The 27,911-nt window shown below is 32.6% G+C and overlaps 2 protein-coding genes across 5 annotated transcripts; one reads left to right on the top strand and one right to left on the bottom strand.

The window, feature by feature from the left end:
- Positions 1–1,991: 1,991 nt before the first annotated feature.
- LOC148272720 (whey acidic protein-like) lies at positions 1,992–9,223 on the top strand. Its single transcript, XM_088239658.1, has 3 exons — positions 1,992–2,160; positions 5,229–5,426; positions 8,900–9,223. The coding sequence occupies exons 1-3, from the start codon at positions 2,106–2,108 to the stop codon at positions 9,055–9,057; spliced, it is 411 nt and encodes a 136-aa protein (XP_088095784.1). The 5' UTR covers positions 1,992–2,105; the 3' UTR covers positions 9,058–9,223.
- Positions 9,224–10,192: 969 nt separating this feature from the next.
- Positions 10,193–27,518, bottom strand: Naglu (N-acetyl-alpha-glucosaminidase). Of its 4 annotated transcripts, XR_015824788.1 has the most exons (17): positions 27,196–27,518; positions 26,926–27,086; positions 25,893–26,068; positions 24,094–24,312; positions 23,236–23,397; positions 22,611–22,740; positions 22,331–22,476; positions 20,552–20,636; positions 17,973–18,051; positions 16,652–16,801; positions 14,377–14,592; positions 13,577–13,663; positions 13,172–13,362; positions 12,029–12,149; positions 11,820–11,913; positions 10,702–10,872; positions 10,193–10,466 (listed from the first exon to the last, which is right to left on the bottom strand). XR_015824788.1 is itself a non-coding variant. In XM_088239655.1 (16 exons), exons 1-16 carry the CDS (start codon positions 27,269–27,271, stop codon positions 10,267–10,269), a joined length of 2,385 nt encoding a protein of 794 aa, XP_088095781.1. In that variant the 5' UTR covers positions 27,272–27,518; the 3' UTR covers positions 10,193–10,266. The 4 variants fall into 4 exon arrangements, 3 of the variants coding, with proteins under 3 accessions (XP_088095781.1, XP_088095782.1, XP_088095783.1); XM_088239655.1 differs by lacking the exon at positions 17,973–18,051; XM_088239656.1 differs by lacking the exon at positions 20,552–20,636.
- Positions 27,519–27,911: the final 393 nt, after the last annotated feature.

The raw sequence follows: 27,911 nt of genomic DNA, 5'->3' as shown, positions 1-27,911 counted from the left end.
ACAATTGATTTGATTTATCGCAATAGGATTTTGGATTTGTGAACAGAATAACGATGCGACGTCGTCACAGACTAACAGATCGTCACATTTTTTACATAGCGATAGTTGGAGGGCCGGCAATCGATATAAGCTGCTTTCTGCCCTGAAAAAATACGTACCGTATTTTGCGGACGATAGGACACATCGGACCATAAGACGCACTTCAATTTTTGGTTGAATTTTTGGAGTAAAAAAGTGCGTCTTATAGTTTGAAAAATACGGTAATTCCATTGGGAAAATTCTTATTGCGAAACGGCAAAACTAATTAATTACCTACCTTACTATTTTTTCCCGAATAGCGCGTGAGCGAAGCTGCGGGTAAAAGCTAGTAATAATATATTATATCTATCAAATAGGCCATTTAGCATAATATCATAATGACTATGTTGTTATTACTACTTGAATGTTACTACTAGAGCTTTAATTGGAGATCATTATTTGCTATGCAAATCATGCTCAATTTAAATCTCATTGTTATGTTCATTTAATTTTAAAATTATGTGCCTACGTAACTATGTAAAATGAATAACCCTTGTGATGCAAAGGATTCTTAGAGTTACATCCATAATAGGCCAGAAACCGCGTACGCGCATCAAACTGAAGCCGACCATACTCATAAATGAGTAGTTTTACGTTTTAGCCATTAGTTACTCTGTAGACATCGCTTAGTACGCATGTAGACATCGTTTAGATTGCTAATAATAATGGATATAATGAGAACTTCATTGATAAAATATTAAATCAAAAACAAAAACGCAAACTTAGTAATAAATATTTATATTAACTCCCACAGTAAATAAAGCAAACCCACCTAAATAATGGAGGTGGATTCTTTTTATAAATGACATATTTTCCAAACAATTATCTAATTCCCTACCATCAAACATTAAACCTGCATTCTATACAACTAATAGTATAGGAAAATTGTCAAAAAAATCACAAAGACAAAGTCCATAAATATAATCAATCTGGAATATACCAATTAAATTGTAATGATTGCGATTCAATCTACATTGGAAAAACGAAAAGAAACTTTAATATTAGAGTAAACGAACACTTAAGATGCTTAAATAATATTTTTTTTTCTGAATTCGCAAACCACCCGATCGAAAATAATCATAACTTCAATAAAAACGCAGGATTAAAAGTACTTCATGTTGAAAATAAAACATTAAAATTAGACAACTTAGAAATCTTAGAAATTAAAAAAGCGATTCATAATAAGAAAAAAATAATTAATAACCAAATAAACAATATTTCTTTTAGTCCTCTCCTGTCTAGTTTCGAAAATATTTAAATCAAATTACCACCCTTGTAAGGAAAAAAAGACTTAATTTATTAGGTCCACGTGTAGTATTTAGTTAACATGATAAAAATAAAATAAGAAAGAATTCATTAGTTACGTAAACCTTGACGAAGAAGCTTGTTTGCTTTGAAACCGGTCGGTGAAAAAAAAAACAACAATAAAAAAATAGTGGTTAAAAATAAAGTTGTTTTATTTATATAATGAATAACCACAAAGTTAGTGCTTTTAAATATAACATTTATGTTCATTATTGTTCATTGTGATCGCACAAATGTAAGCATGTTTTTAAACACGTCAGTAGTTATTTGTGATTGAGCTACTGGTGCGTATATAAACGTAAGTTTCATCATCGGAAACATGTAATTAAACATTTCTAAAAATATGTTAATATATATTTTTTAAAAGATAAATCTATTACCTTCCCATTGCAAAACGGGCCCAGATCTGGGGTGGCATTCTGAACGCTAGTTTTTAGCGTGTTAACGTACTAAATACGCGCTAGCAAAGCGTTCTCTGCGTCTATTATACAGCGTTCAGAATACCAGCCCTGGCCGGCCGCGTCATAATTACAAGTAAATAATTATTTTCTTTATCCTTGCGGTCAGATATCGGCTGTTTAACAAGTCCTATCCGCTTTATATTAAACACGGCACTAGAGGTATCCCTCACACTCGTTTTCAGTGTTGGCGAATGAAGGTAGTTGGGTCGGCAGTTGCTCGGCATTGAGGTACAAATTACAAAGTGATCGTTAGCTTGCAAAATGAGTCACCCACTCAGTTTATTTGTGTTTATAGCAGCGGGGATTTGTTTAATCGGTATGTACGAAATCGCTTTATTTATTTAAAACCTTTAATATTTTTTTATAGAGTTTCCGCCTAGCGTTTAGTTATTATCTTTTCCAGTTCCTACCTAAAGGTAAAATAGGTATTAAACTATTATTCCTACGCACCAATAAAACGCGCGGGGAATTGCAACATAATATTATTACATGCAAGTTTTATTTTTTTAATTTATTATGGCTTTTGCCATTCTTGGTAATACTAGCCAGAAATAAACAGTGTTTACAAATGTTAAATGGGAGCAAAAAAATATTACAGACAAAACCGAAAAATAGATAAACCTTTAAAAAAAATTAAATAGGTACATGGAACATAATAGATCTTAAATTTAAAATTACAAGAATTGGAAATAAAACATAAATCGCAATAATAATATGCACTATTAAGAAAAACACCCAAAACCTTGATAATACATATTTTACAAGTACAAGTAGTTCTAATTTATTGCATTAAAAAGCACATTAATATTATAGCATTAGAAAAATATATACCTAGTACCTACCTATTGCTAAAAATAGTTTTCATGATAATTTAAGAAAATGATGGCGACGTTAAGCATTATCCAAAATACTTAATTATGTTGAACGAGGAAGTTTAGTGTTTTTATTTTATTTGTTAATACAATCTTAAACTAAGCCATTTAAAAAAAAATGTATTGGCGCTATGATTTTTTTAAATCTTGTATTTCTGAAACTTTGAAAGTTTTCTTCCGCTTCTTCTTGGTCAGTTCTGTCGATTGGTCCGTTGATGGTTAGTAAACCGGAAATCCTCCGCAGCTCTCTTATCGACAGGCGCCGTGGCGCAGTTGGTTAGACGGCTATCTGTGAAACTGGCGTCGCGGGTTCGATTCCCGCCAGTTGCAAGAAAAAAATCCAAGAAAGATTTTTTTCTCAATTGGTCTGGGTGTTGTGGTGTATTTTTCATTACCTTCTTCCATATCCCCTCTATCCCAACTGCTGACAAGCCTCAAAATAGAGGCTTAGCGGGTTATTCCTTTAAAAAAAAATAAAAAAATTGGTTGATTCGTGTGAACTAGTGACGTCGTTCAAAGTAGTTAGTTGTTTTTAAAATATTTTTCATATTTTTTTCGTATATTTTCAATAAATTTTGCTTTATAATTTAATGCTTTATGTTTTATCGCGCGTAAGAAAACATTTTTTGTATCCATTTTACTAATTTATTACGGACTGCCTTTCATTTTTCAAAGCGTTTAGTCGCAATACTAACGGTATTTAGACTCGTTAATATGATTACATAAAGCTCTTGAGATACCAATGTATAATATTATGCATTTGTATCAACATATGGCTTTTTACATAATAATATAATTTGATCAAAATAACACGTTATTGTAGAGTAGCCTATTTTCGCATATTGGAAAGTAATGTTTAAAGGTTCACATATTATGATAAGTCTTCGTCTTGGCGTACCTAATGTTTACCGCATTTGCCTACCATCTTTAGGGTCCCTGGTTATATTTCCAATACAGAAATGAAAAAGATATTATCAGGAAGGCAAGTGCGGGAACAGGGTGAACGGAGCACTTAAATCTACTTGGAAAATGAACGTAGTTATGCAGAAAGTAGCCAGCCATAGAAAAGTGAAACTAAGATAATAGGACTTTTGTGAAAAGAGTAAATAATCAAATCTACACAACAGTTGGAATGTTTTGAAAAGTTGGAAAGTTTCTGTAGGTCTTAAGTTCCTCATTGACTAAACCGTATTACTTTTTTCCGTTTTTAAACAGTTTTAATACATCGTTTGTACCAAATATATTAATACCAAAATTTGGAAATGGGGTCTAGAATTAAAACCGTTCATGGGCTTAGTAGCTGCAAGGCGTGTTGAAATCTTACTCCTTTTTATTATTAATATTATATTTTTTTTAATTTCATTAATACACTAAATTTTTTCGTCAACTTATATAAACGGGGGCTCGATTTCTTAACGTCCATGCGCTCTGTAGCTGCAAGACGTATTATTTATTATAATATGCAACTGTGTGACCAGTATTCAAAAGTAGATATATTTTGAATAATATGTATTACATTTACATTTACATTTCTAGTAATATTATAAGTTTTGTATGATTAGTTATTTTAAGTTATGTATAATTTTTATGTGACAACATTTACAATAACAATATTATGTGGAAGCCTCTAATTGGACTTTATGATATGTATTTATAGTATAATTGTATCTTATAAATTTATAAATGTCTGTTGGCTTTCTAATGAAATAAAAATAAAATAAAATAAGACGCGCTGTGATCAATCTCATATCTGTTATAATTTAAATTTATCTTAATTGGAAACGAGGAACTAGAATCCCAACCGTCCATGCGCTCTGTAGCTGCAAGACGTGATGGGAAATATATTTACTGTACAAAGCCCTTGAGGTGATTTTCACAAAAATTGCGCTGTATAAATTATTCAAATATTTATATATATATGCATATATTTGCTGTTTAATCATCAGTGTGGCCATTATATGAAGAAAAGTGTTGTCGCATGAAAAAATTAAAAGTCCCAAAATTAACCACTCTCTAGGGGATAGAGAAGATTCAGAATACCACCCCTGGTATAAAGTTACGCCTAGGCATAGTGGTAGAATAAGTATGGGAACACCATCCTTATCCTATCACTATGCCTAGGCGTAACTTTACACCAGGTTTGTAAGTAAGGCCCATGAAGTCAAGTAACTTTTCTGTGGGACACATTTTTTAACAGGTTTGTTTTATACACATGCATAAATGGAAAATACGTTTAATAAATAACATTTACTATCTCTAACTATGGAAATATTTTATTAAGTTCTTTTTTTTCATTTGAAGATTTTAATAACGGAGATTATTGAACAATCTTGGAATAACACAATTTAATGTTCATTCTCCAAAATAATTTGTAATTCAGGGAATGACGATTACCCTTTTCTTATTGTGAGGTTGGCAAAATGTATGGAAGGCTTATGTTGGAGTTTTCTACCTAGACTCCCATTCATAATCCTTTTTCAACTTTGTTTATTGATGAGTAAGTTGTTCTCAGATGTCAGTAGAAGCCAGGACGCTCCGTCTCTGCTCGTCCGCAAGGCGGGCTCGTGCCCCCCGCTCCTGCCCCGTCGGGTGTGCTGGGCCGCGTGCTACCAAGACCAGGACTGCCCCCAGCAAGCCAAGTGCTGTGGCACGGAGTGTGGGGGACAGGTCTGCACGCGCCCCGTCACCCTTGTCCAGAACCCGCGCTTAGGTAAAAAAATTCAGACATTATTAAAAAATTCAAACTGTCAGTAGGATCACAGTGAGTCACATCTTGCTGGAGGGTGTGATTTTATAAAATGCTGCAAACGCCCAGTTACATTCCACCGGTAACACTACTGACTAGTCCTACTCGTTAGAGTCCACGTCACGAACCCCGGGCAATGGGATCACACTCATAACGGTGTGATCACAGCAGATAACGAGAGGATGAAAGGCGAGTTTCTGGCGCCTCCAAACCAGAACCAACCAGCTAAGGGAAGGTAACCTCGACAGAAAAATCCACCAGGGCTGGTATTCCGAACGCGTTTACAGCGCGCTATAATGCGTATTTAGTACGTAAAAACGCGCTATACCGCGCTATAATTTCGTTTGGAATACCAGCCCAGAGAAGGCAACGGGAAACCACTCTGGTCATCTTTTCCCAGGAATCACTATGGCGAATACATCCATTAAGCAGTTGTCCTGGCTGCGGAGTATCGCAAGACCGAGATGCTTTCGCTGTAGTGATCGCCAACGTCGGAGGGACCTGACAAGGCATCTCAAGAAGAATAAAAAATAATGAAGTTAGGTGGGATTCACCCGGAAACTAATTATCATTGTCACCCAACTTAATATTGACAGTGCAGAAGGTGAATCTAGTATTTCCCGTACGTAAACAACAAAATAATCAAAACATCCAAAATCCTTATTACCTAGCATGGATGTCAAATTGCTGACAATAATGGAAATATAATATTATTTCAATTCCCCACTCAAAAGTAAAGAGAACACTATGGACAATTACTATAAAAGAAGCAATAGCATCCTTAGGTATCATGAGTATTTTATTTGATTGATTTATTTATTTTAGTTTAAAATTTGAAACAAAAATAAACTAAAAATCTACACTATACTATGAAGAGAGGAGGAGAAGAGAGATGATTAGGCAGTAGAATTCAGATCAAATCAGTTTAGAAATGAGTTAGCATGAATATCGCACATCGAAGCATCAGCGTCGTTTTCTTCTATCATCTCCAAATGGTGTAGGAGCTCCCCATACCTACAATCAACGAGAAATCCTACGAATTGTAAAATTGATTCTAGAAATAGCAACGTTATGTTACATAAATTATATAATATTTGTTTACTGAATACAAATTAAAAATAAATTATACCTCAACAGAGACAAGGGTATTATTTAGGAACATGGAAGTCCAGGCATTACAGAGCTTGACCTGTCATTGCTTGTTCAAGTGATTTTTTTATGCTCTGTTAACATTTACTATTTTGCCAATGCTTGAACTTTTTATATCTCCAATATCGAAAATTGTATACATACATATATTATATGCCTACTATATTTTTATACCTACCTACGTATGAAACAGACCCTCAATGTCATGTGTTAACACTTTTCTTACACAACATTATTTGAATGCTATCTGTTGATATTTTTGCAAAAGTTTTTATCTTCGTAATAATACATTTTCTTCTTCTTTGTTTATTGGCTTTTTCTGGGGTGGTATTTTGAATCTTCTCTACTCTAGAGAGTAATTAATTTAAGGATTTTTTTTATGCGACTACACTTCGCTTCATATAATGGTCATACTGATGATTAAACATTAAACGTCAAATGATGAATAAAACTGTCTGAAAAACGGAAAAAACGAACACGGTTTGGTCAATTCAACCAAATTAAGTGTTTTGGATAATTATTAAGGTCACAATAATGTTCTAATTGAAAATCATCATATTTGATTTCACGAGTTCATATTTATTTGACGTTTAATCATCGCATAGTGAACGCACACAAAAAAACATAAATCCTCGAATTCTACCTTTGTAGTTATGCGTTAGGTACCTATTCTTAGATTTGTATGGTAACCATTAGATTTGTATAAATAGTGCAAAACACTTTTTTAATTATTTTGGTCATTTTTTTACATCTCTTTTATAGCCGTTAGCTTACACATTAATTTACACAATCTTTATATCCACATAAATTCTTCTTAATTATTATACTATCAATCCGACGTTTATTTTAATACCATACCTTTCAGACGAGGGGATTTTGAGTATTATGCGATTAAAATCTATGACCTACTTCCACTGTACATTAAAACAATTAGTACCTAACGAAAAAATGATTAAAAAGGCTATAAAAAAATGGCCTCGTCGGCACGTTTGCCTACCATGCAAGAGATCTCAGGTTCGATTCCCGACATGGTTGACATGACATATTTATTTAAAGAGGTGTTTTCACATTAGAATATTTTATAGTCCCTGGACTGGTACCTGAAGCGTAAGACTGATCATCTTACCTTCATGTGACATATTGATCGAGATATGCTGCGATTGGTGTACCAATCCAGTGCCCTATGCACCATTAGGTGCGGAAAGGGAATGATGATAAAAAAAATGGACAGTGGAGCTGGGTAGAAGTAAAATGGATTGTCTCATTTGCCCAAACCAATATTCAATCAACTGCTCCACAAATGTACCTATAGTTTATGCTGGTTTTGTTCTTTTATTGTGCGTTTTATAATATAAATAATAAAGGTATACATAAATACGTAGTGTTTAAACTGTCTGAACATTTTGATAATTATCTCTGTATATTAAGACTTCATTGTATATTCTCACATGTAAAAATATTTGAAAAAAGTATTTCGTGAAGTGTCCTCGGCACGGGTAACACCAGTGAGGTCACATTATTTTTATTACTAACCATTTTTTACTATGTGGAAAAAAAAAGGATAAATGAAATAAATTTAAATAAATATTTAAGTGAATATTCACTTAACTTACCCTTTTCCAACAATTACACACGTAAACACACGCATGCAAATGTAATATTCAAACAATAATATTCAATACAAATACCATACATGAATATAAGTCACAGTGATCATAGAACCCAGTTGATAACAGATTATAAGCTCTGTTAGTGACTAGACTTCCATATTTCAACAACTTCATCTCTGATATATTTAAAAAAAAATAATAATAATAATAATTATGTTTTATTTTAATCCTACTATGCCTTATATTATAAACATAATATAATGTATGTATTATTATGTCTTAATAGTGTATTATGTTAACTATGAAACTTTATTTTTAAATTTAAAAAATATTTTTTAAAATTTTTTATATTTGATAAAATGTTAATTATGTTTAATGTGTAACTTTTTCTTATTATAAAGTATGTATAATGTAAAAGCCCCATGGGCGTCAACAGAAAGAAAATAAAAATAAAATAAATTAAAATAAATAAATAGTTAAATAATATTTAAGATATAATTAGTAATTTGTAATTTTTAATATTTAATTAGTCAAGTAAACCAGAAAAAGTACATAATATGAGCTGATACTAACCATAAAAATAATACTATTTATTTCCATATCCTCTCCTGGGGATTGGTCTGCAACATCCTCACTTGTTTACACTATTTTGTTACTAAGCAGGAATTATGTTTTTAGTGAAGCCCGGAAGCTGTCCAGAAAATCCGGGAGGTCCATGGTACTGCTCCAACACGTGTTCGGGGGATAATGACTGCCGAGGGAAACATAAGTGCTGCAAGAACCGCTGCGGAGCGAGAGGGTGTTACCTTCCCGCTGAAGTGGAGAATCAGCAATAATCTAGGATGATCTTTAAACCTATTTTTAATAGTGTGCACCGCCATAATGAAGGCTAATTTTTGGTATTTTTTTTTTTAATAAAAAATAAAATTCATATTTGAAGCACTAACTTTGTGGTTATTTATTATAATTAAAATTTAAATAAAACGACATTGTTTTTCGCAACTTATTTTTTTATTTTTTATAGACCGGTTTCGAAGTTACACAAGCTTCCTTATCAAGGTATACTTTACTAACAGTGTTAATTATTTACTAGTATTAACACATGGAGGTAATAAGACGAGTCTTTTTGTAATTTTGTCTTTGTAAAGGTAGGAGTTGCAGGATGAGGGGGGTACGATATTTAATGCTATTAGACAGGAGTGAACTATATGAAATAATGAATCCATATTGAAATATTAAATCCAGTCCTTATCTACAAAAATTTGGACAAACTCAAAATACTGTTAATATGAAATATTGTTTATTTCTATTTTTTTGTTATTATGTATTGCTTTTATCATTTCTATGTTACATTATATTTACTGGTAATAACACTGTTCAAAATAAAACGTAAAACTAAAATAACTGAAACCTTTATTGATGTGGGTAAGATTTATCTGGCTGAATTAATTCACCTACTAGGTAAAGCCTAAAAATACTTTTCAACAATATTTTGAATACATCCAAATGTTTGTAGACAGGCTGGATTACATTCCCTAGTGAAATTGGAAATATAGACTCCTTTTACAAAAGATGTTAAAAATATTATTATTAACAATAGAATATTAATTTTAAAAAGAAAAAATATTTTGTTAAATAAATGAAATCCGTAAGGGTTTTTAAATAACAAATTGCAAATAAAAAAATAATTTTCCCCCTATGTTCCAATAAGTGTAAATCTTAATAACTCCATAGGGAGTTAAATCCAACCGGTCTAAAAACATTTGGACATACTCAAAATACTATTGTTCAAATATTTCATTAGTGAAAATGAAGTTAGTGCCAGTTGTGATTTACTGTAATTGGTTTTAGGATTAATTAAAAATCACAAACATTTTGCCCGAGAGAATTAATTATGCGAGTATGATAAGGGAGTTTTGTAACTTTATCAAATACAATGTACATTGAAAATAATAAAAATACCTACCATTATTATAAAAAAAAGTATAATTTGTACAAAAAATTACAGGTTTACAGAAATACCACTGCAAGGCAGTAGAATATGTTCACCGAATAGGAATAAAATTGTAAAGGATATCATTTTCTGTCATTTCCACTTCAATTTCTCTCTGTTGCCTGTAAAGGAGTTTTTTATATGCCATTTGAGATCTCTCAACGTTCTTTGGAATAATGTTGATGGGGACATCTGGAAAAATATCGTTTTGATATTTCAAGAATAGATTTGTTGCTATTTCCACAGGATTTCCTAAAAAATAAAACAGTAAAATTAATATTCAAAGCACTGACTTTGTGATTTTTCATTTTATATTATTTAAAGAAAACAGTACCTAATTATATTATAAAGTCTGTACAAAGGTTGATCTGTTTTGCAGTGCTGATAGCAAAGCAAACAAAAAAGGCCAGTATTGAGACAATTTTGTATCTAATAACTTTGTATATATATATAAGAAAAATACATATCTACTGGGGTAGTGTCTTACCTATGGCATATGTCGGATAAGCTTTAGTGCTGAATGTGAATGGTTTCTCCACAGTGCTGAATATGGTGTTTTGTACAGCTGTTTTGTTGAACTTATAATTGTTATCTAGCGAGTTATACATGGCCGAGAGGAATCCTTTCCACCGAGGAGCGAAGAAGTCTGATACGATTCCTGAAAATAATAAATAAGTATTGTTGAAATATATTTTTAATGCATACAGTAATAAAATATTTAATGCAATGAGATGATTTTGTAATTTTTAATTCAGTAAAAAGGGGCAATTTCGCTAACTAACCCATTGCTCCCTGACGGAAATATTTATCCAGGTGTAAAATGACTTACATGAAAATGCATTCGATGTAACTAATCACGGTCTTTGTCATTTTTTAATATTTGGTCATTTTTTAGTAGTTTCAGCCATTTTGAAGTACATAATTAGTTTTAAAACATGGCTACCGGGGATCAGTTTTGCGTAGAGCTATCACCCGTTTGGCTGTGTAAAATTACTACTCCTTTACAAACCTCAATATTATAATTATGATAGCAAGTAAGTTCTTTTTTATCAAATATTTTTGTGGTTTAATTATAATGCGGGTTTTTCATTTATTTTTATGACAACGTTTTATTAACAATTCCCTGACAGTACAGCCTTTGGACATATTTCCAGGGGGAACTCTGATAGTTTGGAGAAAATTATTCTCCTGGGAAGTGTCGAAGGGACAAGGTCATGTGGACGTCAACCGACAAGATGGAGCGGCCTTGTTTATCAGAATTATCACTGACGAATGCCTGTAGAAGAGCACAAGACCGTTCCAGATGGAGGGAGACTGTCCACAAATGAGCCATACCTGGAGTCAGGCGTAATCACCATTCTCAGACATGAGGCACGGATTGAAGAGAGAGAGAGAGAGAGAGACAGTATAAATTTCTACCACTTCTTTTTACATAGATTAAAAGAAACAAAAAGAAAAATATATATAATCCTTTTCAAGCTACAAATATCATAATTCAAAAATAAAAAGTTCAAAAACTGTACTAAATGTTCAGTGGACAAAGAGTTAAACAAAAAAGAGTTATGAAAGCTTTAAGATAAGCAACAATGATTTCAAAAAACAAACCTGCCCACTGTTTATTTGCATAGTCAATAATTTCTCCATCAGGTCCCCAAAGCGTAATTTGATTTCTCGCATTGTATTCAAATTGCTTCATGTCCTAAAAAAAGTAAAATTATTCTACATGAAATTGAATCGAAGGTGAGGGATTTATTTTTAATGAATAGTACAAAATTCATAAAAACGAAAAGAAAACAATTGAAATTTATCGAAACCTCTTCATCATATCCAACTGCCCGAGCTGATTCTAACCATTTTCCCAGAAGAAAATCTTCACTCGATGAAAGGATTTCTTGAAGATCTGCGAATATGTCCATAAAGATATCAGAATACTTTCTGTAAAAAAAAATTCATATTAAAAAAGAGGGGAAAAATTTGCTTCTAAATACATGAAAACAAAAAGCAGTAGTTCTCTATTATCTATTTGTTTAGTGGGAAGGAAAGGAAAATATAGCAGATGAATTATGATTTTTAAAAATGAGTTGAAAATACATAAAGTATACACAAAAGTAATTGTGTCAATTATAAAAAGAAAACAAAAAAACTTAAAAAAACTAAATGTATTTTAGTATTCAATATTTTTTTTTACAATTAACTGTCAATGATGAAGTTCATTGCTACGGGAAATTGGATATTAAAAAAAATCTGAGGGGGGTTAAAAATAAGAGCATTAATTTTTACAAAGTTCAAAGTATGTAGTTCATTTTTATTAATAATAAATTTTATAATAAAATAATAAAATTAATAATAAAAATGAACTACATACTTTGAACTTTGATTTTTTTGTGAAAATAGTTTCACTGTTTTAGCAATTGCTTGTACTAGATTTTTTACTAACGCTGATCTTAACTGGTATTTAGAAACTGTTTCATAAAAAAGTTTAATTTGTGAAACGGTAACTGTTACTGATATATCTTTTGAATAACCTAAACGCCCATCTCTACTTGAACAATGTCACTAGTCAACCAATATTAGTGTTGTGATAGATTTTTGGTTTACGGGAAGCAAATTCACCAATCAGCAGAACTCACCGAAGAGAATTTGAGATCATACGCGGGGTAATTTCAAAATTACACAAAAATTTTAAAAATCATAGCGTTAATAATATGATACATACAAATATAAATATATTTTTTAAATTTCGCTAAGTTTAGTTTATTAACCAATTTTCTAGCTTCCTCATTGTGTCATTGTTCCTACTTACTGATGGGGTTCATTCTCTCCTGGAGTAAAAGTACTAGTTGATATTATATTAGAATGAACAGAGTCTGGCCAATATAGAGTTCGAGAACCTCCTTCACCAACACCAAGTATCTAAATGAAATCAATTTGAAATGATGATTTAAAATTTAACTTACTTAAACCCTATAAGGTCTTTAAGTTGGAAGGCTTCCATTATTAATGGATAGATTTGATCCCCCTTATACTGCAAAACTTGTCGAGTTACATCTACCAAGTCGTGGTTATATCCATGTGAAGAATTCAACATTTTGCTACCATCAATAAACAACTTCCAAGCTTTAAAAAGGTCTGAACTGGAATACCACGTCTAGAATAAGATAAATAAATAGCAATGTTATTATGTACATATTTTTTATACACTTAAGCTGCGTACAGACATTTGACAATCCTCAAGCTGCTACAAATGTCACGAATCACTATCACTAGATTATTTAATGTAATGCTTAACATTTGGCTATCCTCACGTGGCAGTGACAAATGTCAAGTGTGTTCATATACAAAAAGGTAAAAGTGATACATACCCACATCTGTATGTCTAGATTAGGACGTCGGGTTATGGCATATTTTCCACGAATCTTGTTTAACCCTGTATAATTATATACACTATTCTGTAAAAAAAAACAATGAAAATTGAATGACACTATTTGACCATTTTTAATTTCATGAGCCATAAATATTGTTGACATTATTTGTGAATAATAAATTCTGAATTTGATTTGTGAAATAAAGTATCATACAGTAGACCTTCCAATAGCTCGTCGATGGGTTTTTAATACAACCATTTAAAAAAAAAAACATATGACAAATTTGAAGAATTTAGAAAATATTGATGTCTTGACTGAAGGAATTTATGCAAGTCATGAAATTCGTTCATTGAATACTATTTTAAAAGTTATTTTAAGCTCGACTTTATTTGAGGGATTTATTAAATTATATAATAAATTATGTAGCCAAAATTCATCTTAGCTTTGGTAAATATGCCAATTTTCATATTACACAATGAATTATTATGAGTTATTGTGCTCTGTGTCGTTCGCACTATTTTCCGACATTTTGGATCGCATTGCAGTTCCCATCATCAGGGTTTAATGCACATGTCGATGAAGCGAAACTCATTGTGCATCTAAACGGCCATGAACATCTAAGAATTTTAATTTCCTCTTATTTCTGGGAGTCTTAAACTATGTTTTCGATATTATTGAATTATTTTCCTTGTGAACATTGATTTAAATATTCTCATTAAATATCAACTATTTTTTCATCACAAGAATGGGAGTCAGAAATCATACATAGTAAATGAATTAAACAACATTATACTGACCATCAGAATGGTCCAGGCCTCAACGACGTTATTGTCTCTGGCGCCATATCTCCTCACTGTGTAGTTCCCGACCCAAGAGTCTATACCCACAGAGTCCTCACGCAGTGCTGACTCCAGCATCAAATCATACATCACATAGTTCTGGTTGATTCCCTCAGGGGTGAGGCCAATACCCACCATTGTGCTGTTAGGGTTTAATCTGGCTGTGTATACATCCTGACAAAATACATCATTATTAATTCATTTATTTATTTTACTTTCTGTACAATTTTGTTTGTACATTGGCGGGAAAGAGAAAATAAAAGAACAAGAAGATACACAAAATGTTTCTTTAGATGGGAGATGATGCCAGTCAAGCCCCTCCTCCCCTTTTCCGAAATATTTATTTAAAAGGGTGTTTTTACACTAAAAATATTTCATAGTCCCTGGACTGGTACCTGAAGCGTGAGACTGATCATCTTACTTCATGTAACAAAATGATCAAGATACGCTGCGATTGGTGTACCTGGTGTGTAAGGTGCGGAAAGGGAATAATGATAATGATGATGATGAAATAAAATGATTATTATTACAAAATTAACTTGATATACAGATTACCTACTTTATCAGAATATACATAGCCTAATTTGTAGACCTTGCCTTATAATACTCGTATTATATTAACATTATAAGTACTGGACCTTATTATGAATAAACTCAAAACAAGCCACTTATTATTTGGTGTAGCCAACAGAAAATTTGTTACAATTTTGATTTTAATAGTTTGCTACTTTTTTTTTGACAGACTTTCTAGTCAGGCTACAATATATATAATACTCCAATACTACTAGACTTTAATATTTCATATTACTTCATCTGGGACGATCCATAAAAATCAGCTTGATCGTTTGATTTTATTATGATCAAAACATTCCCCCAAGGCCAAAACTCACTCACACTGTCACGTCGAGTATTTTTCTTCCTAAAGCTTGAGGCTCCGTTTACTTTGCGCTCTTACCGATATCAATGTACTCCAAATTCAACCTTATTTACATTGAAATAAATATGTTTTTTGTTTGCAGCACGTGTTATCTGCAGGAGTGCGACTAAATTAATAGACTGGAGATGTCATGTGCGATGCCCGTTCCTTGCAAAAAAACTGTGTTTTTGGATATGGGAATAAAGTTGTTTTTAAGTTGATATATTTTTATAATAAATCTTTTATTCAACGAGCCAAATTATGAATGTAGAGTATGATTTTAGTAAGGCTCCGCCTCACTAATCTCACCTACAAAACCGCTACTGCAGACTTTATACCAGTCCCCGATTGTATAACATAACTGTGATTGTGAAAAGTTCAAATATTTTTGTAGGTCTATAAAGAAAATAAAATTATTCTTCAATAACAGCTGTGCTTGCCTGAAGCAAAATGAAGACTCTTATTCACCCGAGAATCGCCATAAAAACTTTTACACCAGCTCTTTCCATTTTGGTGGTTAAATAACTATGAATTTTTCTTCTTTTCTGTCGTTCCTCAGCTCTGAGGGTCTTGATCGTCAGTACTCTCTCCAGCCATTCCACTGACAATTTGTCTCTGCCCTTCAAGGCTCTGCGCCCTCTCCACAACTCCATGTAGGTCGCCCGTGACATTCATTTCCCCTGCAACTCTGCCTCTGCTTCTTCATCCTGGCACATTACCCGTGATTATTTTTTTTTTTTTGATCTTCTGAATCACATCTGGCTGTGTCTGAAGAACTGCACAATACATTGGCAGCATACGGCCAATAGGCATCTACTCTCTCTTGCTCACATGCTTTAACTGTCCACGTTTCTGCGGCATACAAGAATATTGAAACACAAGCGTACGCACTATGTACATTTTAGTTGCCTTCGAGTTGCCTTGATTTTGCCAAATTTTGGTCAGTATTTTGGCGTATTTTGCAATTAGGATGCGTCTTTTAATTTCTTATGTGCATGCACCGCTCCCAGAGATGGATAGGCCGAAATAAACAAAATCATGCACTTTTTCAAGGCCTTAGTCTATTTGATAGTTGTAGCATATTGGCTCCGTCAGCAATCAAGAGTTTTGTTTTAGTTTTGTTTATTTCCAACCCAAATTTGCGACTTTCTTCTGCTACCTGAGCCAATAAATCTGCCATTTCCTGCTCCTCTTACTAAGAATTACCATATTTTTCGGACGATATGACAATATGGTCCAAAAAATAAGGTAGTTACATCTTGTTAATCCAAATGTACATAATTAATTATAGAATGTAATGTGAATTTTTATACTTACTGTGTTTACACTCTGAGAATCACCAAACATCCCCAGAGTAGCTCCGAAGTTGTGAAGCATACACCAAATAAAAGGTTGACCGTAGTACATCTCAAATCTGTCATATTGTGGCCACTGCTCTGATTGGAGATCTAATATCAGGATCTTACCCTGGCAAAAAAATACATACAACAAATCATATAAAATGCCAATGGGCTCCACTCCTTTAGTCTAATGAGGAAGTTCAGTGGTTTATTTGTTAATATCAAACTAAGCCCAAAAACTGTAGACATATTTTTATGTACCCTATTATCATCGTTATGATTGATTAGTTTTGAATTTTGAAATTACTCCACCCGTGACATCACAAATTGTCGTTGGTGAGTTGTGCTGTCATTTAAAAGTAGATCCCCGTAGTTGTCAAAATACATTAAACGTTGAAAAAAAAATGGCTACCCAGAAACCAAAAATTTATTACAACACATAACAACACTACAATTGATTGGTTTTTCTTCACAAAAATTTGTGATGTTTTAAAGTAGTTTATTTGTATTAAAATTATTTTTATATAATTTTCATACATTTTTGAGAAACTTCGCAGTACAATTAAATGCTCTAATTTTTACCACATGTAAGAAAACATTTTTTGTATCAAATTTCTCATAGCACTGAACTTCCTCAATAAACAGAAAGAAAATAACAACATGATGTAATATTAAAACTGATGATTCATTATTTAAAAATTAATTGAGTTATTAGAAAAATTTATTCAATACTTGTTTATTTTTCATATCATCCTGGTGATTTAAGTCATTTGTTAGTAATTAGGAGCAATATCTAAAATTTTGTAATGAAATAATCAAATTACATACATTATCAAAAATCTAAAATAATTATTATCATTGAAATTTATTAGAATAGAGAGAGACAACATTTTTTAGAAGGGAATATAGAGGTCTAGGCGTTTACAGGGCTTATGACCTGGTTTGAGAGGCCACTTTACATTTTGTGTAACATTCACCATTCCGCCCAAGTTTTCCTTCTCTGTTGTAATAAATGTAAATCTTAATAACTCCATAGTGAGTGAAATCCAGCATAGTCTACAAACATTTGAACATACTCAAAACATTGTTAATTACTATAATATCTATTATAAACAGAGCATGCAAATGAATAAAGCATTTTGTTAGGTACCATAAGTAATTTCATAACTGGGGTAATTTATATTAATGCCGAGTGAAGCTATTGATTACACTTGATAAACTAAATATTTGTAAGATTGTTTACAATGCATGTATATTATAAGTATTAACAAATATCAAAGAAAATATAAATATCTTACAATAGGGATACTGGTAAGAAGTGCGTGAACTTTTGGGGGGGTCCAGTACGTATCGATGAACATCCAACCTTGTAACAACCTAAAGAAATTTGTGGGAAATAAGGAATTATGTAGTTGAAAAATATTTTTAAAAAAATAAATTAAACATTGTGTGGCCGTCTGCAGCTGTATATTTAGATTTTATTTTATTTTTCACATAAAAACAAAACACATTATAGAACTTATACAATGGTTTCAATATGTTGGTAGAAATATATACATAAAATGTGTCTCAATTACATTATGTTGTACATGTTAGTGAGGGTGAGATATAATATATTATTTGAGGGTGTGTGTTATATGTGTCTGGGTGTGTGAATATTGTATGTATGTGACAATGTATAGTGAATATAAGTGAACTTATTGAACAATGATTATCAAAAATCATCTGTTTTTTTTTTCAAACTAAGGTTCTCATTAAGATGAGAAAACATATCAACCACCTGATTGATCAATGTAAAATTGTTAAGAACGCTGAAAGATACTTCAATAAAAATAAGAAATCCAGTTAGAAAAAAGATATCTTACATATTGTCACTAAACTATTCTGTATGGACACCTCTGGCAACACCAGAGACAAAGTGTTCACAATCACTAACATAATATGCTACCAGCGGCTGCAAAACGGAAACGAGCCAAGCCATATTTTCTCAGTTCAGCGCTCCATAGTTTCGTAAATTCAACAAATCTTTCCACAGTGGCTAAATTCATTCAGTATTGCCTATATTTCATATTACCATATTTAAAAATCTGTTTTTCCTAAGAAGATATTAAAACTAGTAATAAACTCCATGTAATATACAACAAAACTCCTGGTAAGTTTAATTGAATCTAATATTTTTTAAACTAAAGACATTCACGACACTAGCTTTGTAAATGACTTGCAAAAAGAACAATAGAAAATGTCTACACGGAGACAAATGTTGATAAAGCAATGGATGTGCTTACTCAAACTCTTAACCACTGTAAATGCATCAATAAAATTACCGCTTAAAGTCTGTTCCATGTAAGAAACTAAATTTTACTCCTTGGATTACAAGTGCCCTTGTCTATTAAATTCATAAACATAATTTAATGCATCAAAAAGCTAAAAATCCCAGAACAGTGGAAATGCTACAAGAGCCTCAAGCTGAAGAACTTACTGACTGCTTTCCCTTGTAAAATTACTACTTTATACTATACTTTTGTATAATAATTATAGGTGTTAATGATTATAAAATCATCATAATAGTTTTATTATAATAAAAATCTGTTTATAAAAAAACAATGAAATATTTTTGACGTCACAAAGTCTAAATACAATTCCCAGACAAATATTATGTAAGCACTCAATTTTTCATTATAAAACTATCCTCAAAAACATTCAACAAAAAAAAACACTATATTTATTTGTAACAAATTGTAAATTATTGCTTTTTTTTTTATACCACGATTTACGGTGGATGGATATTTTAATTCGTATAAAGGGCGAAATTCTTTCAAATGAAATATTTTTGGTTAAAAAAAAGGTGCAAGAAAAATTATTCACTCAGTAACAAAATAAAAGCATTTTTTTATTTAAAATAAAATCGCAATAATATAGGTTACCCTTAAATGCACAACACACATACCGTGACTCATTAGACAGTAAAAAAAAACCTGCTGATTGTGTGTGAAAAAAACCTGACAATAATAGAATTCATCCTGGAACCATTTATCCACTTTCTAATGTCAATACGATGATGAAATCCAAGGAACTAGTGCAAGTTCAAATCTCTAAATTTTATACTTGCATCATCTATATTTTGGACAACTTTCAAGATGTGAAACCACTCATATCTGGATTGAAGCCTTCAGAGAGCGACTTATCCTTTAAAACCTGGTCGCAGATTCCTCGGAGGATATGACAGCACCACGAGCAGGCAATCAATCAGAAGTCAAAACCTGATATGACGATCTTCACAAATCTCCGCAGCGTCGTTTCACCAATTTTTTTTACTGTTCAAATTTAAATCCAGAGTTAATATTATTTTATTAGTGCATTTTAGTTCTTGCTTCTAAAGATTCTAGAATCTATTAAGTAAAGATCCTTTACGAAATGTCAACTAAATTATATAATGTAATTAAATTCGGTTTCTGTAAATATAATGTTTCATTTCAAAGGTTCCTATGTTCAATGTTTTCTGTAATCAATATGACTCTACCAGCAGCTTGTTGAGGGCAATCTTGGTTCGTGTGCAAAAGATTGGTGGTTCGTGGAGTGAATTTTTAGAGTAGGTACCTTAAATTATTTAAAAAAAAATTGGAATCCTTCAATCTGATGCACTGTACCATTGCAGTATATTTTGTACTTATAATATATTATTCATAGAGTTGGTATTATAACGGAACACAATAAGCATGCAGCATAAGTCAAGAGTTATTGGTGATGGTTAGTTGCAACACACACACGCACAAAGTTAATAGAATATATGTATGTACATAATATATTGTTATTCAAGCACAGTACTGGAAAGCTGTTAGCAGTAGTGGTCCCAAGAAGGGGTGTGAAATCAACTCACCGCGGGAACAGAAGTGAGGAATGCCTTCACTTTGTTAGGACTCCAGTAAAATACTTCGTGTAAAAACATCCAGCTCTGTAGCAACCTAAATTTTGTAATTTTATTATTTCTCTGGAAAATTATTTATCACTTATTATAAATCTTCTTTATCATCATACTGTCCGCACCCGATAGTGCGAAGGACACTGCATAGGAATCATAAAATATAGCGAGTACTACTAAAGATATGTAACCGCATTGAGTTGATCCGAGCACACTCAGATACCTACTCGGATGCTACTCGTATTGTGGCAACCAGTAATTTGAGAGCATTTGGACAACAGTGTCCGATTTGAGTGGACTCAGACCGCCTCCTACTTATCCGTGTTAGCTCGGATAACGAAAAAAAATTCAAGCTTCGCAAGAGTCTTGCGCAAAACAAAAGTGGTCTCAGTCAGACACTACTAGATTTGAGGGACTTCACGAAGCGAAGTAGTTCAACCAAAATTATTAAATATTCTCATCAAACAATAAGAAATTCAGAAATCTTAAAGTGATAAACTACAACATTGTACAGTAGCCGATAGTAAATAAAGGACATCGGGCTTAGGAAAGAGATTCCCGGCCATATTCGGATAACTTTGACTTTGCAGAGCGTCGTCTCTGTCGCACTAGTCCGGTATCTAGATACACGTGTATGAACTACTGTGATTGAATATTATAATGTAATAAATAATAAAATAAGTAATAACAAATAAAAAATTTTAAGGCAGATACATTTAAAAACTATCCAAATCTGACCCCAGTTATATATATTACTAGCGGACTCGACAGACGCTGTCCTGCCTGAACATTGGCTAGCCTGCTATTAGCTGGGTCAGCAAATTTTATTTTATATATTCGAATTTTTGACAACATTAAGTTTGAAACTTCAATCTTTTCCATTTCATCTATCGCGTCCAATTGTGAGTCTAAACCATCCAGGGACCCCCACTCAAATACACACAATCGATCCAGTCGTTTAGAAGGAGTTCGGTGATGAATTATACATATAAAGATGGTTATAATTTTTACCGACTTAATATTTATTTTTAAATATTTTTTTAAACAACAATAGGCCAAAGGCTTAGTTATAGAATAGAACATGTAAGCTTGAGAAAAATCACATTAGATTTATTTGTGTTCTCATCGGATATCAAAGCCTTTCATGCGTGAGTCAAACGTCTTAGCCATCAGACCGCAAAGGTTATTACTATGGGACTTGAGGGGGCTGGGCTTTGAGGGCGAGAACTAATTTACGGGGACCTATCACAATACACAGGTTGGGAGCTTAAATAGCACTGACCTCCATTCTTCAGAATAAGAATAGTAAAACACAATAATTATTGTGTAGTCCAGGTGGAAATAAAACTCAGGGAATAAATAACGGATGGTTCCCCAACGCAATAATATAATCCATAAAATTAAATTGTTAAGCAAAATCAAATAAAATGTCTAGGTTATATTTTTTTCAAGTTTGAATAATTTTATTTTCCTTTTTTAATCATCAAGTTTATACTTGCAAACACAACAACTTCGACACCTTACAGCAACAGATTTGTATAGCCCATCGTTGAAATCGTAATCTTGAATGAAATGAAAGCGAGTTTATCTAGGATGTGGGTAAATGAGCGAACTTGGATCGTGTCAAAGAGGCTTATAATGTTTAGACAATAATTAACATTTTGTGACAAAACTTAAGAATAATAATTGTAAAATTGAGGAACTTGAATGTATAAATTATTAATTATATCAGCTCACCAAATAGCATAAGGGTCTACACTTGTCATGGAGTGGTGAATAGCGGCTCCAACACTTTGAAGGAATTCCGGATCATCCGAAGTAGGTTTGTTTTCATTAAACGGATCACTGTTGTACACATGAGATGCACCAAACTCCTGAATCATCTAGAAATTCACCAAAATTAAATGAAAATATCACATTTATAAAATATAAGTTTAACTAACACACAAGAGCAACTAACTCGTTATTGAATTATTGGAATCAGGAAATTTATATATGGGTTAAAGATCATACTAACTTCTGTCAAGAAAAGTTTCCCAACAACACCAAAGAGGGGATCGTTTGGTTGCAAGTAAAGTGGGCAGCAATAGTCTCCCTTAAAATCATTCCAGGGTTCCACCTCTGTCATTTTTGCCTCGGGAAAAAGCCTAAAAATTCAACAAGACAAAATTTTTACACCACAAATACCAAAATAATTTTGCTGGCATGCACCCACTGCAGACATGCAGAAAAAAAGTTTAATATTATGATATTCAGTTTCACTGCCATAATTTACCTATTCGCACCCGAGTAGGCACTTCAATTACATCGAGTAGGCACTTCAATTACAATACATCGAGTAGGCACTTCAATTACAGTGAATTTGAAAATATAATAAATATATAAAAACAAAACAGAGATGGAGAAATCCTTTAAGAAGATAGACATGTCATTGGCTTATTTAAATTGTCAATTTAAACTTATTTCGCCCACCGCTCACTGCGTACTTTGAGAATTAATGTTTTTTAATATCTTTAATTTTCCACCATCTTTTCATGTTTGTGAGAGAAATACAGCCAAGAACTGTATTTAAAGATTGGATATTCTTTTGATTGATTTCATCTACTAGGAAACGTGTCTGAAAATATGTTATCATCTTTTACCTTTTAAAAGCTTTAGGGACATGACCTGCGAAGGCAGGTAGGACTGGAATCATTCCTAAATTCTTCATGGACGTTACTACAAAATGCTCCAAGTTCAGGGAGTGGAGATGCCAGTGGGAACTAAGAGGTCCACCCCAGCCCCTTATATTGCCCATGCGTTGCCTGTAATAAAATAACTATACATTTATATTTGTTAAAAATCACTAAATAAAACATAATTTATCCATCGGTTTCAGAACATGACGGTTTCTTTGTCAAGGCATAAAAATATATTTAAAACCTTACAAAACATTTGGAGTATCTAACACATCTGTTAACATGTGTGTTCAGTATTCTGCAAAAATATTGGATCGAAGGACATTCTAATCATTAAACACTTTTAGTAAGGAGTAGGAAGTATTGGCAGCTGTTTAAATGTCTAATTTTTCATATTTATCTAATTTTAATCCTCCCAAGCAAACCATTTTGAATTGTTTTAACTTACTTTTTAGGGATTGTTTTACCTTAGTTCTTTCATGCAACCCATTTTGGATTTTTTGACCTTTTTCCATGAAACCCATTTTGGGTTGTTTTACCGTCCTTTTTTCACGCAACCCATTTTGGGTTGCAATACCTTACTTTTCCATGCAACCTATTTTGGGTTTATTTACCTTACTTTTTTCATGCAACCCGGTTCGAATTATCTTTCCTTACTTTTTCACGCGACCCACTTTGCCAAAATTGCAACAATTATTCAGCCTAACTTTTTGGGCTACTGGACCAAAAATTATGTAAATTTTTACTAATAATATTTTGAGCAAAACCTTTGTAGACAAGTACTGGTCAAACTCTAAACATTTTTAAACGGAGTTGAATTACCATGATAAGAAAGCTGGTCCAGCAAAATGCTCCTTTATCTCTTGGTCCGTAAGGTTGAGTTTCCTGTAGACCCTCTCCCAGATGGCCTCCTGCCCGTGAGAAGCCAGAGCCATGTTGATGCCGTTGAGGGCCATCCAGTCGATGTGCCCCCTCCACTCCTCCATCCCCCACCACACAAAGCTGTACGACGTAGTGCACACATTCTGGTAATAACGGAACCTGCAAGACGGATTCAGAAATTATGTGTGGCCTGTACAATTTATAAAAATAAATATTTGCGTTTCAAACACAAATTAGTACATGTTTACAATACCAGGTTTGCTAGTATGAAAGGGCTATCTAGTTTCAAATATTTACCCAAATACATTAATTTTGAAATCATTTTCTAGAAGTAAATAACATTTCGTCTGTGTCCGGGCAGATATAGAATAAAGTTTTGATTGTGAAATAGAACCGGAAGGGTGTTTTAAACTTCATTACGTCTCTTAGGAAAATATCCTGAAAAGGGAAATTGAGTGGAGAAAAGTCTGCATCATAGTGTAGTACGTGTTCGCCTACCATTCTCGAGGTTTTGGGTTCGATTTCTGGGAAGGCAGACACGAAATATTTGTCTATGAGGTAGAAAACTACAATAAAAACACTATAATATTTCACTGTCCCTGGACTAGTACCTAAGGTGCAAGACTCATCACCTTACCTTCCATGTAACACATAATGGAAATAAGCTGCATTTGTTATCCCAATGCCGTTCCCTATGCACCATCACGTGTGGATAAGGGTTTGATGATGATTATGAAACAACAGTATAATAAAATGAAAATCAAGTGAGCTGAAACCTTTATTGATGAGGTTAAAAAAAAAAATTGAAACTCGCTTAAGCCACGATTTTAAAATATCTAGTACTGCGTGACGCAGACAAGATAAGAAAATCGTCCGCTAGAGATTTCGCTAGATATTTTGCGATAATATTGAAATCCTGATCATTTGTATTACATATTTTTTATTATTTATTAATAATTTATTTACACATGTTTTTACTTAGCAGTTCACTAACATACTAAGGAACCGTCTCTGGCTCCAATTTGAGGGCGGACGTGGAATGGTGCTGATGACATCAACATCAAAACAATAATAACAAACACCGACAAATAGACATTACATAAGACAGCATTGAACCTATTGTCAACAGAGGACAGTAATGGCCGGAGGTAATGTCCTAGAGACAGATGGACAGGCTATTTCCGAGGAACAGTGGCTTACCCCCACCACTATGCGCGGCCGTATTGTCCTCGTGTAAACGCGCACAAACAGAACAGTACGATAACAGACACTAGGCTCCGCGGGTGGGTGTTGCTCTCGCGCACTTTTTCTACCGAAAACGTCGTGTAGACGGAATCCGGAAGAAATTACAAAATTAATATGTATGCATAGCGAACACAACTGCTTGTGCAGCATCGATTGCCCAACTTATAGGAACAAACGGTGCAGAGAAAACGCAAATTAGCTTCTAATGCTAATGCGTAGATGGAATTGCCAGATTTAACTAATCCTTTTTTATTATTTAGTCCATCCTTTAAAAAATTCCAATATATCTTGGTATAAAAGAAATGATAGTCTACACAAACTCGCTCGCAATACGTGTCATCATTTATTCATTTTAGCAGCGCTCTGCGTTTCTCAAATTGTCTTGTCCTACGCAGTCAAGGTTGTCCACGGAGCTGGGACTTGACAATATTACCTGGTCTATTAAAGTGTCCTCGTGAACCCTGCTTAAAAGAAAATAGCAGTAATGTTCATACCTGTCCTTAGCGACAACAGTTATATTCACTGGCGGTAACACTTTAGGTAGGTGAAGTTGTTTGACCTGCCAGCCAATGTGACAATTGCAATAGTTCTTCAAGTAATGATGGAAACCCCACACAGCGGCAACTCCGGAGCTACCGGAAACTTCTATAATGCCATTGTTGTTCAATATCTGTAAAAAAAAAATTAATTACTCTAGTGAAATTCCAACAGCCACATGTTTTCCAAACAACAGTACACGTGTCCAATAATGTAACACGGGAATACTTCAACAGTATTATAAGAGGTTCCTAAATTCTTGATGCCTTTCTACATTCAAGTAAAGTAGCAAGTTCAGATGCTGAGAAATACAATCTTCATACAACATAATGAGGAACTTTGGCCATATGGGAAATTTTCTTACGCATAGCAAAAATTAGAGAATTAAGTTGTAGGGCAAAGTTTCTTAAAAATGTAGGAAAAAAATCATAAAAAATATTTTAATAAAAACTAACTACTTTGAACGACGTGACTAGTTCATATGAATCAACCACTGATAAGAGAGTTATGAAAGATTTCCAATTTACGGTAAGACAACGGACCAATTGGCGGAACTAACCGAGAAGAAGCGGAAGAGATCTTGAGACATCACACTTTAGAGTAATTTCAGAAATACAAAACTTTAAAAAATCATAGCGCTGATACAAAACAAACAAAAACAATTTGGCTTAGGTTAATAGTCGGTTAAAAAGTTTTTTTTTTTAAAACCAAAGAACTTCCTCATTAAAGTCATTTAATGCAAAATATTCAGGTATTCAGCTATGAAGAGAGTGCAACAGATAAAGTATAAAATTATATTGAAAGACTACTAAAAAAAATATATATTTTAATGAAATTTTGTAATAACACAATTGGCAATTATTTAACTGTTTAAGAAAACTCAATATTGAATACAAAAAATTTTAAAAACTCGAAATGAGTATAATATTGATAAATCTCTTAGCGTCTCTCCATAATATTCGTAAATCACAAACAAGCGTATGTACAAACCGAAAATGTATCCTTGCCATTATTTAGTTGAGATTTATCCACAGATATTTTGAACAAATCATATTTATCAGGCAGTGTGCGTTTAACAACTTCTCTGGCAGCTTCAACTTGAACATCTTCAAGAGTTTCCGATTGAATCAGGTTAAAATGATAGTGAGAATCTATAACAAATATACAAATAATAATAAAATAATAGTATAATAGTAATAAAATAATAGTAAATTCCAGACAGATGTCAAAAAGGTATTCAAATAAGCAATTTCTACAAACCTCGTGATTTTTCAGCGGTTACAAGTGAATACAAAAGTAAAATCTCGAAAAAGAACAGCTTCCTCAATAAAAACATCGCAAATAATTTTACGCACCTCAACACAGATTATAAATACTAATAAATACTACAATACTAATACTAACTCCCCAACCTTGGGTTCGACCAAACTGACAACTGACACTGACATTGACAAAATTAATGACAAGCGCTGCGCTCACCCCTACAAACTGCTGAAATAAATGCTAAAATTAAAAATGATGTATTTAATTATCGCATGTTACAAAAATAAAACGTAAACGATTTCGACGTCTAATCTTTACATATTTATTTGAATAATAATTATAGTTCTACATTATCTCTGATAATAATCACGAATAATTATAATTGTTTTGAATGGATTTTTTCAGTATTTATTTACCGCTCTTTTTCAAATAAAAAAAGTCTAGAATAGAAAAAAATGTTGCCTTTCAAAATAATAAATAAAAGATTATATATATATGCCGTTTAGTATCTACCTTCTCAAAATAGTATTCCACAATAAGGTGGATAAACATTTTATAGTACCAGTAGAAGTAATTTATATTATCTTATCTAATAACAGTTTACAAAAACTGATGGTGGATAGTTAAAATGTATTTTAATAATGAGCGAGTCGGGGCAAATCCACAGGCATGGTTTGTTCCTGATTGTGTCATTATAAACTATGTCTTTGCAT

This window comes from Micrasema longulum, unplaced genomic scaffold (genome assembly GCF_059751315.1).
Source record: "Micrasema longulum isolate JH-2025_06_02 unplaced genomic scaffold, ASM5975131v1 h1tg002218l, whole genome shotgun sequence".
NCBI lineage: Eukaryota > Metazoa > Arthropoda > Insecta > Trichoptera > Brachycentridae > Micrasema > Micrasema longulum.
The sequence above is the reverse complement of the archived record's forward strand: the minus strand, read 5'-3'. Positions and strand labels throughout refer to the sequence as shown.